Source organism: Rattus norvegicus, chromosome 18 (genome assembly GCF_021556685.1).
Source record: "Rattus norvegicus strain SHRSP/BbbUtx chromosome 18, alternate assembly SHRSP_T2T, whole genome shotgun sequence".
Classification (NCBI taxonomy): Eukaryota; Metazoa; Chordata; class Mammalia; order Rodentia; family Muridae; genus Rattus; species Rattus norvegicus.
Window position 1 is genome coordinate 57,737,310 of NC_141551.1, and position 20,634 is coordinate 57,757,943.

The 20,634-nt window shown below is 41.4% G+C and overlaps 1 protein-coding gene across 11 annotated transcripts in view; it reads right to left on the reverse strand.

Annotated features, from left to right (window-relative positions):
• LOC147999835 (uncharacterized) overlaps positions 1 to 20,634 on the reverse strand; it is a 53,592-nt gene that overhangs the window by 30,690 nt on the left and 2,268 nt on the right. For 5 of the 11 annotated variants that reach the window (XR_015642579.1, XR_015642580.1, XR_015642581.1 and 2 more), the window contains exon 3: positions 2,112 to 2,239. The exons of the other annotated variants lie outside the window; for them this stretch is intronic. Coding sequence is in view for 1 of the 5 variants with exons in the window: in XM_087593623.1 (XP_087449749.1) it covers positions 2,112 to 2,239 (128 nt within the window). In the remaining 4 variants the exon portion in view is untranslated. The remainder of the gene's footprint in view (positions 1 to 2,111; positions 2,240 to 20,634) is intronic. 11 annotated transcript variants of the gene reach the window in all.

Here is a 20,634-nt window from a genome sequence, read left to right on the forward strand (position 1 = left end):
CTCAAAGAACACCACACGCCATAAATAGCATATACAGGACCAAAAAAACATCGCTACTCTATTAGTTTGCTATTGAATGATGCTTTCTTTGCCCATTGTGGAAAAGGAAAAAAAATCAAACGTTTGGAGATCCAAATTTGTAAATTCTGGCCTCAACTCTGCCAAAAATGATATAGCATCTTGTCAAACTTCATCCCCTTCTCTGGAAGACAAAAGCCGTATCTTTCCAGAAGAATGAAAAGGACAGGGACCCTGAAACACCTGCAACTATACCTTGACTTTGAAGACAGTCAACAAGTATGAATTCACCTCTGCCTTTTCTTTTAAGTTTTCAAAGGCTGGGCGATAGCTCGGGTGACTTGTGTCTCTGTGGAACTGCTTTGATTTCTTTATTTGTGGGAATACATTGTTTTGAAATATTAAGCTAGTTGTTTTTATTCTAAGTAAATCCCTAATAGTTCCTGGAGTGTTTATAGCCATAGTTTAAGAGTACTCATAGCCAGCATTACTGACCTCCAAGAAAACAATGCGAGGGAGAGAAAAGATTTCTCAAATTTGTAGTTTCACTTAAGAAGCCAAACAAGGAGAATCACAGTGGCATGAGTGAAGAAAGATGAGGGTATGAAAGAAAGAATTCTTGCAAGACTGGGGCTTGGGCCATTGTAAACCTGGAATGAAAGTGGGGACAGATGGAAACGTGAAGGCTTAGTGAGACTAAAGAGAAGGCAGCATGGGAAGGTTCTACACAGTATAACTGGTAAAGCCCAAGTCAATGTTGCCAATATGGCAGGACAACAGAAGTCATACTTGAAGAGATGAGCGGGAGTGCTGGGATGAGCATGGGGAACCTTGACTACTTTAACAAGCTGAGCATCCTCAAGGCTCAAAACGGAGATGGGATTGAATAGAAATGTTTTGTGCCTAGAGTGACTATACTCATGTTGAGAATATCCTAGGTGGTAGCCACTTTGTGATCAAAGCCATAGTGGAAATATATAGCTAGTGGGGCATCATGCTTTCAAACACAGATGTATTATGAGCATAGAGTTGGGCAGGGAGTCAAATGTGGTGGATACAGATAGAGACGCTCAAACTTTCAGACCATGTGAAGGAGGTTCTAAAGTGCAGTCCATGGACTGACATGCCTAACTCCTCAACCCAACGTCATTGATCATGTTTTCTCCTGCCCCAGCTTCCATGGAAGGAATGCCCTGAGCAGGACAGCAGAGTCCTCATGTGGCTCAAGGTTATGCCTCAGAGGAGGAGGGGAGCTGAAGTGATAAATCCCAATTAACTGGATATCAGAAAGTACACTTCTTTTAGAATGACAAGGAACTTTCCTTCTCTGACTACTTGATTGGTTGGGTGTAAATTTATACATGCTCCAAATATAAGCCTTTACCTCCTAAGCTTTTCCACAGAAGGGTCCTTGTAATCTTTGACATAGCATGTCATGCCATGTATTGTGAGCATCCTGGTTGTCTATCTGCCTTACTAACATGAAGGAACCTAAGGCCAGTGTTCAATGCTGCTGGCTTTCCACATCTTAGCTAGTACTTGGCACATGACAAATGCTCAATAAATATTTATAGGATTATTTAATGGCTGTGCCTTTTTAAAAATAGCTGGCAAGAATCTTTTGCATAAACAAACCATACACAACTACATCTATGAACAAATACATAAAAGAGAAGAGACAGGGTGCAAATCGAACCAGAGGCCCATATTAGGAAGGCTGAGTTGAACAGGGCAAATTGACCATTTTGTTTGTGAAGTCCACTGATTCCTAGAAATCATACGGCCTGGCAAAGTTCCTAGAAATCATAGCATTCTTGATAGAACAGGATCACATAGCGCTGTGTTAAATTTAATACGATGGTCACAAACTCTGTGCTAAATTAGATGCTCGGTTATACTCTACTGTAGACCAGAATTGTAGGAGTAAACAGTGCAATGCATCTTATTCTTAATATTCAGGATGTTTTGCTTTTTAAACATGTGCTTCCCAAGACACAGTAAGCATGCTGATGGTAATGATGTTGAGAATTTGAGAATACTCAAACGGATACCAGTTGGTGTATTTTAATGAGTAAATGCAGGATATTACAAACCGTAGTGCTTTGGGCAAGGCGAGATAGGCATCAGACAGCCAGGTGAGCCTTGAAGAGCAGCATGAAGCAACAGCGCAGGCAGAACCCGGTTACAGCAAGAAGTAGAGGCGGTTTCAGGATCATCGAGGCTAGAGATATAGGGACATTAGTTGGATCGTTTTCAAGTTTGGTGTGGCAAAACACTAACTCAAGAAGGAACTGTTTGAAAGCTTCCTGCTATACTCAGGGTGGCTGTCCTTCTATGGATTTATGTCATTGGGGTTTAGCTAATGTCACAGATGGGAAAACAAAATTTTCATTAAAAATATATACTTTTATACACACACACACAGACACAGACACAGACACAGACACACACAGACACACACAGACACACACACACACACACACACACACACACACACACACACACACACACACACGGGCAGGGGAGGGAGAAAGCTCTTAGCAGCATGAACTTCCAGCTGCTTTGTAGCTCAGCTCCAGAAAGTCCAACCATCGGTGTGTGTGATGCCTGTGGGGCTCAGACAGTCAGCCTATCCGTGTGTACAGTGCCTGTGAGGTTCAGACAGAGCTATTGTCTAGACCATCAGCACAGCACACACAGAAATGGCTTTCCACTTTCTGTCATCAATAACGAGACAATTGTATTAAGCTAGTCTTAGTTTTCAGTTGTGCTTCCTAGTTTTGATAAAGCCACACAAGTTCATGAACATTTGTAAGATGAAAGTAGTCTGAAGCTGTCTAAGGGGAGAGGAGGACTAATGGGGTGGGGCAAGAGCTGGTAGGGCAGAGGCCTACGGGAGGCAGTATGTCCAACATACAATATGTGCTGGCATCAAAAAATATTAAAATAAATAAAATTTTAAAAGAAAACGTGTAATGCATTGGCACTTTGGCTTTTCCCCTAGTCTCATTTCTTTGTTTTTGTTTTTGTTATTCTAAGACAGATCCTCACTCTACAGTCCAGGCTGGCCCAGAACTTACTCTGTAGCCCAGGTTAGTCTCAAAGTCACAGGCGAACTTCCTGACTTGACCCCTCAAGTTCTGCGGTTACAGGCAATGAGTCACCATGTCTGGGTACTTCTTTTGATTCTAGACTTTGTCTGTGCCAACAAGCTGAGGATTTCTGCAGACAAGGAAGTTTTCTTTCACGGTAGCTCACTCCCATTGCGTCACACAATAGGGATAATCCTAGTCTTACGACTTAGGGGAAGGGCTTCCAGGCCTTCCTGATAAGAATTGATATACATATGGCAAACTTCCTCGGGCATTTAAGAACAAGGCATTATTAAATAGCGTGATCTGCTTAGGTTTTAAGAGTTTAACTTACTTGGTCCAGAGCCCTGGTTATATCATTTGCTCATTAGTGACACGGGGCTAGTGGTCCATTTATCTTGTTAAAAGTTAGATTCAGGCCAGTCTGAAGTGGGTTGCACTCAGGCCCAGCCTGGTGCTATGGTGAGGGTGTCATGTCAGACAACGTTCATGGTGACAGTGTTCGATTATGTGGGGGAACGTGGACAATATTAAGGAAACTACTCAGTACCCTGTACATGACCCAATATGAAGAAGCTCACATGATGGGCACTGGAGCACTCCGACTTACCATGTGTGCCTCTGCGATGGGGGACATGGAGGGGCAGACAGACCCCCTTGGCTTACCTCCATGAAGAAACTCAAGGCCCAAAATATCCCTGTCTTCATTAACCGCATGTGCTAGCTGGGAGCTCTGAGGACTGGGGTGGCGAATGAGATCATTCTTGACTGAACAGGAGCTGTCCTCACTTAGCCTGGGTCTCACTTCTATGCTTATATATAATACGTGCAAACAATTAAAGTTCACCCTTTCAACCCCTACACTTCACCAAGTTAGATTCATTATCCATGAAAGGGTCATGCAAAGCAAACTTGCCCCATACTGAGAACCAAGCCCAGGTAAATAGACACAGCTCCTGGTCTAATGACTGGGGATATGGTCTCCTATGTGGTCCTTGCTAGCCTGGCCAGGAACCTTGGCTTCCAAGTGCTGGGACTAAAGGTGTATGCCACCAGCCCTGTGATTGTTTGCTTGTTTTATGCTATTATTTCATAAACTAGTCAATGTCTATATGCATACAGGTGGTCTCAAACATTTACTCATATTTTTAGAAATAGCACAGAAAGGTCTTTCTTGTACATGAGATTTGGGGGGGGGGTGGATAGAGGTCACAAATGTACTTGGGTGCATGAAGAACCATTGAGAGAGTACCAGAAGGAAGGCTGTGTGGGACCCTGGGTGAGTGCCAGTCAATCAGGACATTTATCTGGAAACCACCCTATAATTTGGAAGTGGAGCTGGACGCCAAGGTGGGAAAGGGTGGGGTAGTTTGGGGCTTTTGGTGTCCCTAACCACTTGAACTCCCTTCCCCCTGTGAGTGCATGACCAGGTCAACAATGAAGTAGGCACCCACCCCACCTTCTTGGCTCTATCTTCTCCATCTCCAAGAATCACAAACAAAATGGAAGGAAGGAAAAGACACAATGGGCAAAATGTTAAGGAACATTTGCCTTTCGGAGTCCCTGGCAGCGAACAGGGTTTTCTGTGAGGAGCACAAATCATGTGGACATTTAACCTATCATAAGATCTCAAGTTTTCACTAAAGCTTCACAGGACTCAAATGGGCCTCGTTCACTCTGCCTGTTTTGTAGAAAGTGAAGTCCACAGAAGAGATGGAAACAATCAAGAGATGAGAACGGGGGTGGGGGGGGGAGTGCTGGGATTTAGCTCAGTGGTAGAGCTATTGCCTAGCAAGCGCAAGGCCCTGGGTTCGGTCCCCAGCTCCAAAAAAAAGAAAAAAGAAAAAAAAAAGAGATGAGAACGTGGAGGAGTCTTGGGGGAGGGGTCAGCAAAGAAAGTGTGCAAAGAGCTGAGCAGTGTGGCCGAACCCTGCACTTTTCACTTCCATGCTGTCCATAGGGAAAACCATGTCTGGGTCAGATGAGCTTCTCTAGAACCAAGAGTCAGAGAGATAGGCAGGGAGACAGATATTCAGTACTTCTAACATACTGTCTTACCTAATTGTGAATGGAGGACGGTCCTATAATTGGCTGTCAACATCCTACACAGGCAAGATGGTGGTGTTGAAAGACCAGTGAGCCAATGGGTCCTAATTTTCATCTGAAGTCTTTTTTTTTTCTTTTTTTCGGAGCTGGGGACCGAACCCAGGGCCTTGTGGTTGCTAGGCAAGTGCTCTACCACTGAGCCAAATCCCCAACCCCTTTCATCTGAAGTCTTGAGAGTCAGGAACATTCTTTTTCCTTCATGACTACCATCAGGTGAAAGGGGAGTCTGTTAGCCCAGCAGCAAGAATCCAGGCTCTCTCCAACTCTTTGACTTACTAAGGCTCTCCTTGGGGGGGTCTGTACTGACCTGGAGAGAGTAATCTGCTTTATGCCACGCCCTAATCCAAAAGACAATCTCTCCCAAAGCAGCTATAGATACCTGGGAAGTGAGGGTTAGCTAGCTCTCTGGGTGTCACAACTGCCTATGGGAGATGGAGGATTTTCAAATGGAGATGTTTCAAAAACCAGAGCTTGGAAGTGATGAAGTCAGAGGAGATAGACTTATTGGTCCTTTAGCTATGCACATTTAATATGTGTTGAAGCAGCTGGGTAAAGGATGTCAGGGTCCTTACCTCTTAGTGATTTGCATAAACTTACCCCTGCCTCTGGCCAACCCAACTGCAGAGGTTGGAAAGTGGCCAAGTAGGGCTTCTGGAATGTAGACACCAACATCATTACTTATTGTCAAGTGCTCTCTGTATTCTCAAATAAATCAGGGAGCTGTGTTGAGTGAACAACATAGATTATGAAACGACCCTGCTAACTTGCTGATATGATTAATAATAATTAAACACAAGAAACTGATGAAATACAGAATCTAGCTGCTAAGACTTTTGCATGTTGAAGCTGTTTTCTTTTTCCTCCTAAGTAATAAGTTTTCCATTGCAGACCATTGAGAATCTCAAATGCTTTTGACCCCCGCCCCCCGCAGAGCTCCCAGGGACTAAACCACCAGCCAAAGGGTACACATGGGTCCCATGGCTCCAGCTGCCTATGCAGCAGAGGATTACTTTATCTGGCATCAGTGGGAGGGAAGGCCCTTAGTCCTATGAAGGCTAGATGACCCAGCATAGGGGAATGCTAGGGCGGCGAGGCAAGAGTAGGGAAGTGGGTGGGGGAGCACCCTCACAGAAGCCTTAAAAGACAGCATATAATATAATATAACGTAATATAATAATATAATATATAATAATTTCTAGGATATACAAGGTTTATTGTGTGCTATAGTTTAGATCGCAGATGTCCCCAAAAGGTCCATGTCTTAGAAACTTGCCTATAGTGCCATTGCTGAGTGGTAGAATACTGGGACCCTGGCTATGTCCTGCTTTTCCATAAAGTAAATGACTTTGCTTAACCATATCTCACCAACCACCAGACCATGGATAGAAACTCTGAGCCAAAATAGACATTTCCTAATTTTAAGTTGATTTGCTTATATTTGACATAATGACTGGTGCTAACTGTGACAGAATTTCTTTTAAAGATTTTATAGTTGAGTTGGATTTTATATAGTCTGGTCCAGTATTCTAAAGGCCAGCTGTTGAGATACGTATATATATATATATATATATATATATATATATATATATATATATATATATATATATATATATATAGACAGATAGATAGATAGATAGATAGATAGATAGATAGATAGATAGATATAGATATAGATATCAGTGGCTCTCAACCTATGGGCCATGAGCAGTCTGGGCTCTGAGATTTGGCAACAAAAGGTCATTAAACAGCTTATCAGTTGTTGGGGTTGTATATCAGATGTTTACATTATGATTCATAGGAGTAGCAAAATTAGAGTTATAACATAGCAATAGAATAATTATATGGCCAAGGGTCATCAAAACATGAGGAGAAGAACTGAATTAAAGGGTCTCAGCTCTAGGAAAATTGAGAAACATGGCTGTATGTGATCACAGGACAGCAAACAACGATCACAAAGGTTTGGCAGGAGTAAAAAATGTCTGAGCACGCGGTGACTGAAGAGTAATTGGAAATCGAGCTTGCAATAAATCCAAAGCGGAGCGCTCGTCCTTGCTGCATGTTTGACTTCACAGTGGCCTTGGTTCTGTACACACGGTATGTGCACTTTGTACCGTTTGCTGCTAGACCACCCAGTGCAGATGAACTGTGCCTGAAACATCTCAGCTCAGACCTGAGACTATTAATGTTGTAAACTACAGTGTTGTGGTGCATAAAACGCTTTCTGCCCTTAAAGAGACAAGATGTTTTAATTATGGAAAGCAAAGAGTTCATTCTTTCTCATTGTCATTTCTCAGCATGTAAATATCAATCGATGTGATATGTGTATCATGTTTGAATTGTTAACTTGAGTTTCAGTTAAAAAAATTACATAAATTTTGGTGTGCGATAAAGACAGCCTTTTCAATAATTTCTGAAATGGTCTTAAATATGCACTTTGTGATAGATATTTATGAAAAGTGACATCATTAGCCTTGCTGTTATAAAATCACAGTATACATCCATTCTGACAATGTTGGAGTTCTGTGCTGCACAGTAATTTTTATGTGAAAATGAATATGTAGATCCATCTTATCAAAGTGTGAAAATTTGCTTTGATGTCTGATAAATGATGAAATTATATGTTTACTAAACAGTTATTTTGAACTATTAATTTAATTTATTATCAGTAATACTTGCCTTGTGTTTTTATTTTACACACTTGTATATAACCAAAGTTATGCAAACATTTCTCCACCAGAAGTTTCTTGAGTTTAAGAAGGCCCGTTGGGGGTGGTTCCTGGCTCTATAACTTAATAGCTCAGTGGCTTTCAATACTTAGCAGGTATATATTTCCATTTATAATATTTCTATGTGTCATAGTACCTGGGACATAGCAAGGATCTAATAAACGTGAATTTTTATTACTTCTTGTTAGTTCCATTACTAGAATTTGGTGTCTAGAAAGAAGTTGGGCCTTGTCCAGGTTCACACAGAGGGGTGTGCACTGGCTGAAACCCAGTTTTTCTGCCTTACAAGTGAGTTCTTTCTCAAGAGTCTTGTTAATCCCCATTGAGCAGTCTGGGCTCTGAGATTTGGCAACAAAAGGTCATTAAACAGCTTATCAGTTTTTTATCAGTCCTGACCCAGTTTCCAGGAGCTTGAACTCACCTCTCCACAAGCTACCTCATTCCCCAGTCCAATGCGGTTGCTCATTTTAACTCTGCTCAGAGAAATATTGACAACCCCTACTTAGAAGAAGCCAGAAAAATGACCTCACATCAGAACTTTGAAAAACTCACATCCCCTTTCTGTACTTTCATTTTTGTGGAAGGTTAAAGGGGTTTAAAGAGTCATTAATCATTTGATTGTTGACTGGAGACCGTGTTATGTGCCGGGCGGCTGAGCAAAGGACTGAACCATACCATCTCCCTACTCTCATCCATTCCAGACTCTACTGACGATACTGACAGCAATAGTCACCTATGACACTAGAAAGGCTCACTAAAGACACCAGTCCATCAGTTAATCCCCTGTCCCAAGATTTTTGGCTAGTTGTTTCAGAACTTTGTACTGCATGTTTTGATCATATTCTCTCTCTCCCTCAACTCCTACTAGATTCTTCCTTCCATCTACTCAAACAACGCTGTGTCCTCTTTAGTTTTAACTTACTCTTTTAATTTGTTTTTACACCCATAGTCAATTTTTGCTGCCCAGATGTTCTTGGATGTGTGACTTTTTGCACAGTTGACTGACCAAGCTCTACATTCCTTTTCTTTTCTTTCTTTCCTTTTTTGTTTTTGTTTGTTTGTTTGTTTGTTTGTTTCTGAGATAGGGTTTTTCTGTATAGTCCTCACTATCCTAGAACTCACTTTGTAGACCAGGCTGGCCTCAAACTCAGAGATCTGTCTGCCTCTGCCTCCTGAGTGCTGGGATTAAAGATGCGTGCCACCACTGCCCTCAGAGGCTACACTCTTAAGGACTCTCTTTCTCTCAGCAGTTATTAATTGCTGGTGGCTCCTCAGCCCTGGGTGGCACTTCATGGCCCTGTCTCCACTCCATGCTGGGTTCTAGTATGACTTGACCTTGCACAGGTCTTACGCACGCTCTCCAGCCTCTGTGAGTTCACATGTGTAGCTGCCCTGCTCTGGTGTGTTTGGAAGATGCCACTTTTTTGTGTTTATCACCTCCACTGCCTCTTCTACTCATTCTATCCTCTGTTCCCCTGTGACCCTTGAGCCTTGGGAGGAGGAGTGTGACACAGATGTCCCATTTAGCGCTGAGCATCCCACAGTCGCTTGCTCTCTGTACTTTGGTCGGTTGTGTCAATCACAACCCACTGCAAGTAGAAAGGTGTCTGATGACAGTTGGGTTGATTCTTAACAGAAATATGAGTCAGTGAGTGGAGAAAAACTAGCCTTTGAGTTCATTCTATTAACTAGAATGATGGATGGACAGAAAGAAGAGGAGACAGCGTGTACAAAAACTCAAAGATGTCAGGGAACGCAGTGATTAATCATAGCAGAACAATCTCTGTGTGGGAAACATTGGGAAATGAGTAAGGATCGAGTGGGAGGTAAGAGAAGATGGATTTTAAACTCAGCTGTGTCCCTTTTCCAACAACCCCAGAGACCTTTTCAGCATGATAGGGAATCTCACCCCAAATTGTGTCTCTTTTCTCCAGAATTCAGCACATACAGTATTTGCTAGAAGAATGTAAAGGAGAGTTTATACACTACCTCCTCTTGAGAATGTTATTGTAGTATAAATTCACAGATCGATTGGTCAGGTCAGAGCATGCAAAATGCAATTATTCCCTCAAAGCCCTTCGGATGGCCATCGGGTTCTCACACTTGGTCAAACAATGAGTCTGTATAAATGTCTGTATTAAGTATCATTACAAAAGAGTCAAAAAGTAAGAAAACAAAAAAGTTACAGTGAAGTCACGCTAGTCGATTGTTAGAGGAAGTAAGTAATAGAACCGGTTTTGGTTTGTGGACATACACAGCCTGTAAATTAGACAGTAAGGACGTTGCTTGTGAATTGGAAGCAATAAGGAGATGAAGACATTCTCATGTCAAACATCAAAGACCTTGAAAAGCTGTCAGAAGAGATAAAGAAATTTCACTGCATAATAATGAAAGTGTCAGTCAGGAGGAATTTATTAACTGTGTATGTGCCCAGTGTGGGAGCACATAAATAAGTAAAATGATATCAAAATGCTTCTGTGCAGCAAAGAAAGCAACCACGGAAAGGAAATGCATTCCACAGAAAAGGGAGAGCATCGTCATAACCATGCATGTGATAAACACATAAAGAATCTCTAGCTCCATAGGAAAAAGCCAACAAATAATTCTGCTTTTAAAGGGGGAAAAGAGCAAACAGACACTTCCCTTGTAAGTATGAATATGCAAATTGTTGGTAGGTATATGAAGAGATGTTCAACCACGGTGAGAGGCAGCCTTATGATTTGTACTATAATTATTATAGTTTTGTTTTTAAAAGATCAGTACTTGAAAAAATACACAGAAAGCAAACCCTTGTAGGTTACTGTTGGGAAAGTAGATTGCCACAGTCGCTATAGAAACAAATATAAAGGTTCCTCAGAAAATTAAAATAGAATGGCCACATGATTAGGGAATCACACTGCTGGGCATACATCCAAATGATTGGAAAAATCAGGATCTTGAAAAGACATCTTCACTCCCATGGTCTTTGCAACACTACTCACTATAGCCAAGATAATGAAGCAGCCAAATGTCCAACAGTACATGTTCTTAAAAGGTTCATATGTACAGAGAATGTTAGTCTTTTTAAAAGGAAAACTCTGGCATTTTGTGACAACATGCATGTAACTGGTGGACATGCTGAGTGAAACCCTACAGACAAAGAAGGACAAATATGACATAATATTATTTGTATGATAAGTCCAAAGGAGTTGAACCCTCAGAAGCAGAGAGTAAGGGCAGTCATCAGTGGTTATGAAGAGAGAAGTCTGGCTATAGCAGTCAAAGGGCACGATGCTTTGTTAGACACTTATACATATGTTAGTGCACATAAATTATATACTTATCTAGAAACTCATTGAGTTGTATGTATTAAATATGTACAGGTTTTTTTTTTTAGCATGTCTTCAGAATTTAACAAAGGTGCTCTATTCTCTTTAAAGAAAAGTATTCTAGAGAGAAGACCTTAAGGAAGAGGGCAAGAAACACACACTACTGTTTTAGCTTTCAAGCTTAAGACATGGAATAACCCCTTTAAAGGAAAAAATTGCTTTCTTGTGGTTCATAATGTTAACTTCTATTATATTACATTATTATATTATTACAATATCATATATGTGTAGAATAAATTGCTCATCTTGTGGTTGAATTAAACAAAAGTAGCATAAAGTTATTTATCAAATATAATTAAAACTAGAGAACAGCTAGACTTGAAATGGACTAAAAGCACGAGGAACAGTACTAGGTAGAAATAATTCTCCATAAATCTGCCCCATGAGATCTTTTGGAGTTCCACTTGGCCGTGTTCCCTGAACCTCAGTTTTCCATCACAGTTTCTATTTTCATCATTGTAAACCTTTTGCACCAGGAAGTTCCATGACATTGTTTGGTTCTCACTTGGTGTGAATACATCACTTATTCCTTTTTCCTTGAGAGTATTTTTATTTATTTATTTTTCTCCATTAACTCACAACTTACTCATATCACTTGAGGCCATTTGTTTTCAAGTTCAGTACATCCACGTGTGGAAAGCCCATGAGTTAGTCCAAGAAGTGGCACAAACCTGAAAAGTAAGTGACTACACAATTCAAAAGAAAAGTTGTGCTACTTTTCTCTGTCTAGGAATTTGTCCATCTCTTGGACTCACAGAGAAGTATGGAAGCAGTAGAATAGTTCATTGAGTCTTCGGGTTTTCACTAGCTTGCCTCTGTGGCTGGCCATATCCTGTACCTTATTGCCCACATGACTTCCTCTTTCTCCACACTCTGGCCACTGCGGGTTAAGTGGGGAAGGGAGAATGCATCGAGCCAGGAGCACGTAATGCATTGGCTGATTGATGGCCAGGAGCTTTTAGATGTGAAAACAGGAGTTGGCTACATTTCCATCCTTTTGCTTCTCTCCCTGAATTAGGGAGGAGAGATTCCAGTTGATAACACAGATGGATACAGAACGCTGGTGCCAAATGGACAGCAGAGAGCTGCCGCTTACTGAAAAGTGAAGTTAGGGGCCATAGGCACCACACGCATCTTGAGGCATTCCTTGGTCGCACGTACCAATAAACCAGCACAAGTCAATTAATGAGGAAAAGAGAAGCCAACTGCCCCCTGGATTGGGAACTGGTTTCATCTGGAACAGGACTTCCTTCCTCACTGTTCTTTTCTCCGATGTGTTTGCTTTGTTCTAAGACACTACGTGAAGGTGCTAGGGAATGTGCAGACATCATCCCACCAGCCAACAGCAGTCTTCTTACAGCTCCAACCAAATCTATAAGTCTACCCCTGAGGTAGTTTGTGAGACCTAGAGTCCAATGCTCTGATCTATATGCCCCATCCTTGCAGTTACGGAGAGGGTTGCCATATGTTCTAAAAGCACGTGCGCTGAAAGCCAGGAAGCCTTAGAAGGGCAATGGGTGTTGAGTGGCATCTGGGGGTTCCGGTGTCTTTGCAAAGTGATTTCAATGCTCACTTTTTGCTTACCTCTCAAGATCAGTGTGAGAACCAAACACTGTTCTGGATATAAAAAAAGAATGTTTCTTAAGCAACAAACACATTCAACACAAAGGGTCACAGTTGCAAGGGGTCATTATTTCCCATTCCTAAGTCCACACAAGCAGAATCCAGCTGCATGGATCATCTGTGCACCTTGCTGATTAACTACAAAGCCAAGTCAGCTAGGATTACTTCCTCTTGCAGGGCCCCACAATTTCCCCTCATTTTATTTTGGATCAAATGTATAGTTCCCAAAATGCAAATATCTCTCATTTTAATGACTTCTACTGATGTTTTATTGAGCCATTAACTTAGTAATACTGGGGAACCCTAAGTACCACCTTCTCTCATTTCATAGGCAAAGAAGGCAGGTGCAAATCTCTTTTTACTGCGATCTCAAATGAAAAAAAAATAGCATAATTTAAAAGAGGAGGTACAAAGAAAGTAAACGCACGTTGAAGGATTCCTTGGTTTTGAAATATATGTCAAGCATCCAAAGAACGCTGCATTCTTTGGGCGTCTTCTTCCTGACAGAACCCAGTTTGAATCAAGATTTGTTGCTCATGCCAGTTGATTGATGTTTAGATAAGCAGATTCCCCCGGAGGAATGTGGGGAAGGTTGGAGGTAACAGAAGAAGCAGGTTTGAAATCTGTCCCATGACAGCAATAGCTGTCACAGGGGTTGCTTGCTGGGCTTCTTTGATGTGCAAATAATATTTCTGAAAGAAGATGAAAGCTAAGACATTCTCTTGGAGACATTCGGATAGGACTTTTAAGTTGTAAGTTTAAAAAAAAAATACAGGTGAACTTCCTTGATTTTACAACTCAATTGAGTAGGAAGCTCATCCTTCCCTCCAAACAGATTTGACATAACTTGGTTGGCATTTTGACTACAACCTGAGTGGACATAAAGGCTATGGGCATTTTCATCAGTGTTTGGGGAAAGATGTCTTGGAAATGGATCTCTTAGAAATAAATCTCTGAGCTCTACAAGCTTTTCCACACAGAGCACCTTTGTGTAAATGACAAAAGTGTATCTGCTGCATATAGGGGGGAAAAACCCTCTTAGATGAGACTTCACTTTGCTGAGTGCACAGCTGGCTTGAGTGGGACCCCTGCTGCACACACTGTCAGAGTGACCTGGAATCCTAGGTCACTTGAATGAGGGGTGGGTGGGGAGGGTGGCTGGAGGAACAGGAAAGGCAGAAGAAGAATGGTATTTATTGCATTTGTCAGTGTTTTTTTAAACATTGTGATAAAAGACTTGAGGAAGGGCTTAGGGAAGAATTAACTGAAGAGATATTGTGAAATTTGAGTATACCATTCTTAATCTAAGAAATTCTTGTTATGAATACTTGGGGTAAGGGTTACACATGCCTGTCTTGGAAATGCTTTCTGGAAGCTACTCATGCACAGTGATGGTTTCATTGGTGGGTTCTCTGACTAACTAACTGTGACCTCTGTTCCTTCCTCACTGAGGTTATTGGATGTCTTAATATGTGGCCAGAAATAGCTTATGTTCTGTTTTTAACTAGTAAATGTTCATTTAATAGTTACTTGCTTTTTCTTCTGCTTTTTTTAATTTTTAAATTATAATATTGTTATTAATTCTTAGAGAATAGGTTTTGAGACACACCTGCTCCCTCTGTAGGGCGAAGTCATCTCTCTGCTTTTGGGTTTCTTTGGTTACCTTGTCTTGCTCAGATAATACTTATAGCTTGGCCCTATCTTAGTGAACTTTCTATTGCTGTGATAAAACACCATGACCAAATGCAACCAGGGGAGTGAATTGCTTATTTCGTCTCACAACTCTTAGGTCGCACTTTATCACTATGAGAAGTTAAGGCAGGACTTCAAGGCAGGAACCCGGAAGCAGGAACCTGGAGGCAGGAACCTGGGAGCAGGAACCTAGAGGCAGGAACTTGGAGGCAGGAACTGATGAAGAGGCCATGGAGAAGTACAGCTTACTGGCTTGCTCTTCATGGCTTGCTAAGCCTGCTTTTTTTTATATCATCCAAGACTAACTGCCTAAGGATGATGCTGCCTACAAAGACCTGGCCCATCTTCTGTCAATCATTAGTCAAGAAAAGGTCCCATAATCTTGTGTTATGGAGTGAATCAGTTAGGTGGCAGGAATCAGTTAAGATTCCCCCTTCCCAGATATGTCCAGGTTTGTGTCAAGTTGACAAAATACAACCAGCACATACTGTGTGCCACAATTTTATAAACACATTGTATCACCCAATATTAGCCCCTAAATATCTTACACTTAGTGACATCTAGGAGTTACTCACTTGACTTCAGGCTCTTTTCCTTTTGATAGATCTCTTTATTTCACTGAGTTTTCACAATATTTAAAATGATTTTTCCAGCTTTTAGAAACTAAGATATATTAATCTTATATCCCAATGTCCTTGTTATTATAATAACTAGTGTGCAATGTTGATAGATCCTCTTCACTATCCTTTTGATAGATCTCTTTATTTCACCGAGTTTTCACAGTATTTAAAATTATTTCCCCAGCTTTTAGAAACCAAAATATATCCATCTTATATCCCAATGGCCTTGTTACTATAATAACTAGCGTGTGTGCAATGTCTGATCACTCAGTTAAGTCTCTGAAGACCTGACTCATAGTCTCCACATCCTACAGTGCTGCTGTGAAGCAGAGGGGGATGGCAGGTTCCTTCTCAGGTACAGGCTGTAGGCTCCTTCTTCTCTTACCCTGGGCTGATTTGTCATTATCTTTCCTTCATGGAGCCTGCTAGATATCTAGAGTCATCACTCACTTTATTAACTTTGAATTCTGCACAGTGTAAAAACACAGTGTTTGTGTTTTTAAAGATTTTTTATTTTATGCATACAAATACACTGTCACTGTCTTCAGACACCCCAGAATGGTACTGGATACCATTACAAATGGCTGTGAGCCACCATGTGGTTGCTGGGAATTGAACTTAGGACCTTTGGAAGACCAGCCAGTGCTCTTAACTGCTGAGCCATCTCTCCAGCCACTGTATCTGATGCTTTTACAGGTGTTTCGTGAATATTTATAGAATGGCAAAATGAAGAGCTGGAGCACTCCATGAGACGCATGCTTAGGTTACATCTCTGTCTAAGCTACCAGATACGAATTTATAAAAAGAACAAAGGACTTTTATTAGACTTGGCTTCCCCCTGTCAGGAGTTATGAGCTAGTTCCTCATTTTCAGGAGATTCATCCAAATCTCTTTATTAGCCAACTGCCAAGTAGCTAAGCAGTCCTTCTTAGACAAAAGGAAACAGAACCAAACTTGGAAATTCCACATAGCTGGGGTTGTTTCTAACCTCCTCCAAGTTCCTGCCCAGTAGTTTGCTATTCTCCAGAGTTGTCCAGGTTGACTTCAAATTACTTTCCAACAGAAAGCCCCTTGGGGCATAAGCTTTTGTCTAGGAATAACTCCCTGCCCTCCCTCCCTATTTCTTGACTGTTACAATCATTGGTAATTTTTGGTGTTTTGCTTTTTTTTTTTTTTTGAGATAAAAATGGAAGTGTTTTCAACTCCGATTTCTCTGTCATGAGACTTCAAATCTTTCAATTCAGCTTTTCCTGCCCACCATTCTGAATCTTCAAGTTTGAGATACAACCCACACAAGAAAATGTTTGGAGACATGTAAGCATGTAAGGCATTTTGCGATGTTGCTCAATGGCTAAGTTTTTTTCTGGTTACTTGCTTTTAATCCCATTAATATTGTTTCCATCAAAATATATTTAGTAAAAAAATTAAATATATGTTGATTAATAATATGAACATGATAGTCCTGAAGGGTTGAGGATATGGCAGAAATGCTGGGATGGTGACAGTATGACAGTTGTTAGGAAAACACCGAGCTTTAAGATAAAGTCTGAAAACAGGGTAGGTAAAGTCTGTAGCTCAGTAGGTAACATGCTTGCCTGCCATCCAGGAAATTGTGGGCTGGATCTCAGCACTGTATGAGCCAAGTGTGACATGTTTGTAAACTCAGCCTTTTTTTAAATATTTATTTATTTATTTATTTTATGTATGTGAGTACACTGTAGCTGTCTTCAGACACACCAGAAGAGGGCATCAGATCTCATTACAGATGGTTGTGAGCCACCGTGTGGTTGCTGGGAATTGAACTCAGGACCTCTGGAAGAGCAGTCAGTGCTCTCAACCGCTGAGCCATCTCTCCAGCCCCTATACTCAGCCTTTTGAAGGTTGGGGACAAGAGAATGAAAAGTTCAGGGTTATCCTCAGCTACACAGGGCTAACCTGGGCTACAAGGGAAAGCACTGTATCATTTGGTAAAGACTGGGGTCCCTCTTCTTTAATGGATGTTGCTCTCTCTTTGGCCTCAGCTGTCAGCATTGTCTTTTCTATTATTTCCTTTTTATTTATGGTCATAAACTTGACTCTGAGATGACGTAAGGAGGACACGGAACCCAGTGACAGTGGGAGCTCACAGATTGCAGGATATCTAAGATGGTGGGGGAAGAGAGGGATTTATTGAGCTAAAGGAGGACAGGGCTGGCAGCTGAGATAAATACTGTCGTTGTCCTCAGAGGACAATGGTGACCATGCTGCTTTTATCATTCCTGGAATCAAATGCTCCATGGCATTCGTCCCATTTCACTCTCTAAGACTACAAGCTGGCCGCCAAGCCACTCAGTATCGGCCATGATGGTTTGTGTTTGGGTCAACATTTGCTGCCAACAAGATGCTGGGATCTGCATACTTCAGGTGAATAGTCTCACCATCAAGTTCCCTCTCCCTGCACACAAACTTAGTCACACTGTGTTTAGGGCACGTGAGTTCACAACCATGGAGTCTAGACGGGCCGTTTGTGCTCACATCTGTTCTCTCTGTCCCTCAGAACACAAGTGCTTCCTGCTGGTTTTTTTTGGAAGTTTATCTGTGAACAGCTCTAAGGAGACAGAGCTCAAGGGCTGCCTTCAACAAAACGACGCTCCAGAATGTGGAGGGTTAAGTGGACTGGCTGTGGCTTCTGTAAGCAGCAGAAGCGTTGTCAAGGCCCTGTTGCTTAATTGCTTTCCTTCCTATTTTCTCCATTACATTATCTTGATATCAGAAGAATGTGTTATCATTCACATGTCCTGGGAGGCTTCCCAACCTCTCCCCAGCAGCTTTATAAATCTGAGTTCTTGTTCTTGAAGTGGGGGAAGTTGTTATTTCCCCTGTGAGACATCTTTGGCTCCCATGCCTGGCTCAGCCCTTTCTTCCCTAGTTTGTTTGGCTTGATTGGTCTCCTCTCACCCTTCAGTTGCTATGCTGCCTCCTCCCAAAATACCCCAAGAAACACAAGTGCTGTGTCTCTTTTGAAACACGCTGTTGGATAGCTTTTCTTCCTACTTATCACAAATGCACTTTTTGTTATATGTCTCTTCCACTAGAGTGAGGCACACTTCCAGGCAGTGCTCTTCTTATTGGTGTACCTCAGGCTGTCAGCAGCACTCTCAGACCTCGGGACTCAGTAAATGGTTCATGAACGTGTGGATGCTCTTGTTGCTGTTTCCCATCACGAATTCTGTCTCACCCTTCAATATTCATTGGGTTCACGAACTATTCTTAAAAGATCCCCAATGCCTTCTGTAACCAAGACCATCTCATCTTTCTTGCCATTGAGTCCAAAATCATCGTCTATGTGCCTTTGTATACCAAAGCAAATGTACGATGTTATAGTTGGGTTAAAGGCCATCCACCATGAGTGGCCTGAATATCTGGCATCATTCCCCACTGTGGTCATCCAACTCTTCTTCTAAATGTAATTTTACTCACATTTGGGAAGACCATCTCTTTCTAATGGCTTTAGTTGTATCCAGACTTGACAAGAGTAAGAAATGAGGAGAGATAGGAAAAACAATGTGTAAGGAGATGACACACTTGCATCTATGGGGCATCTAAGTTAAGTATCTATAAAACCCATATATGTATGTTTGTATATACATACACATATACACGTATATATATGTATATTCAGACATATACATGTATATATATGTGTGTATGTAATGTATACATATATTTACACACATATACATCCATATATACATGTAAATACATACATACATATACATATGATATCCTGGGGATAGCAACTGAATACAGCATAATAAGACGCAAAAAGACTAGACACAAATCCTCATATCGAGGGATCCGAGTAAGAGGAAAAGGGTCCTGAGTGCAGGAAAAAGAGTAAGAGACATTGCAAATCCCACTGTTAGAAGTCCCGAAAATCTCAGGCTCCACAACAATAACATACATGCAAAGAACTTAGCAGAGACCCATGCAAGCTCTCTGATTGCTGCATCAGTCTCTGTAAGCCCCTGTGAGCTCTACTTAGTTGATTCTATGGGCCATGTTCTCCTGGTGTCCCAGCCCTCTAGCTCTGCCAATCCTTCCTCCCCATCTTCTCCAGGATTCTCTGAACTCTGTCTAATATTTGACTGTAGGTCTCTGAACCTGCTCCAAATATGCCAGAAGAAACCTCTCTGATGACAGTTGGGCACCAATCTATGAGGATAGCAGAATTTTACTGACTTTTTTTTTTGTTTTTTGGTTTTTGGGTTTTTTTTGCTAAAATCTTAGTGCAATAGACAGCACATCAGTCTCAATCTATAAAACTCTTCATGTGACATTGCACTTCTCCACGCTTCCAGCCACAGAATAAAAAGATCTTTGCCATCTATTGGTAGATACATAGAAGTGCAGACATAGATTGCATAAGGCTCCTCAGATTCCACAGTTAAAAGGAGTGCCAGTAATTGCTTCTCATGTAGCTGCCTAGTCATGTATTGATTGAGATATTGATCACTCTTTGTGGGTAAATCCCATTGTTTGGAGACCGTGGAGTGCAGTGTGATATTGACATGTGCTTAGGTAACGGTTCTTCTTGAAGTCATGTTTCCGGGTGCAATAGTTGATCCCTGGCATCTACATAGTTGCTCTTTAGATTCATCGGTGTTTACAAAAAGCATAAACAGGTCGGGAATATTTAAGCAGAAGACTTTACAAACAAACAAACAAACAAACAAACAAACAAACCTCTAACAGACTTGGGAATTCTCTGAGACACTGATTAACAGTGACCTACAATTTTGCGTGTTTTCAGCAATTAGTTTGAGCTGACAAAGAGGTACACCTGGACCAAGCTGCCCTGTTAGCATTCTCAGCCCTCTGTCCTGTTCACACATACATTTGAGCTTGAGTGTATTCTGAGGTATATAAGCATTTACTAACCTTTGGTTTTCTTTGTTTCTTTTTTTTTTCTTTCTTTCTTTTTTTTTCCGGAGCTGGGGACCGAACCCAGGGCCTTGTAGTTGCTAGGCAAGCACTCTACCACTGAGCCAAATCCCCAACCCCTCTTTGTTTATTTTTAAGGAAGGAAATCTTTGTAATCCTTTTTCCAAAAGGCCCTCTGCTCAGCAGCAACGATTATAACTGCACAATTATCAAGGGGCCAATCTATGTCTTGATGACCCTTAGATGAAAAGCTGTTTGTTTCTCTGGGTTTCCTTTTTTCTCTCAAAATAATCTCGTTGCTCAAATCCCAACATGTGATCATTTTCCTCTCCTTTGCTTCATGAGGGAGAAGGCTCATTTAGAGACATTGACCAGATCTCCCTTGATTTTTTTTCAACAGGTATTTAATTGACACATCATCAGTGCTAGATCTCTGCTTCATGCCAGGGGTATAGCTGGGAATGCT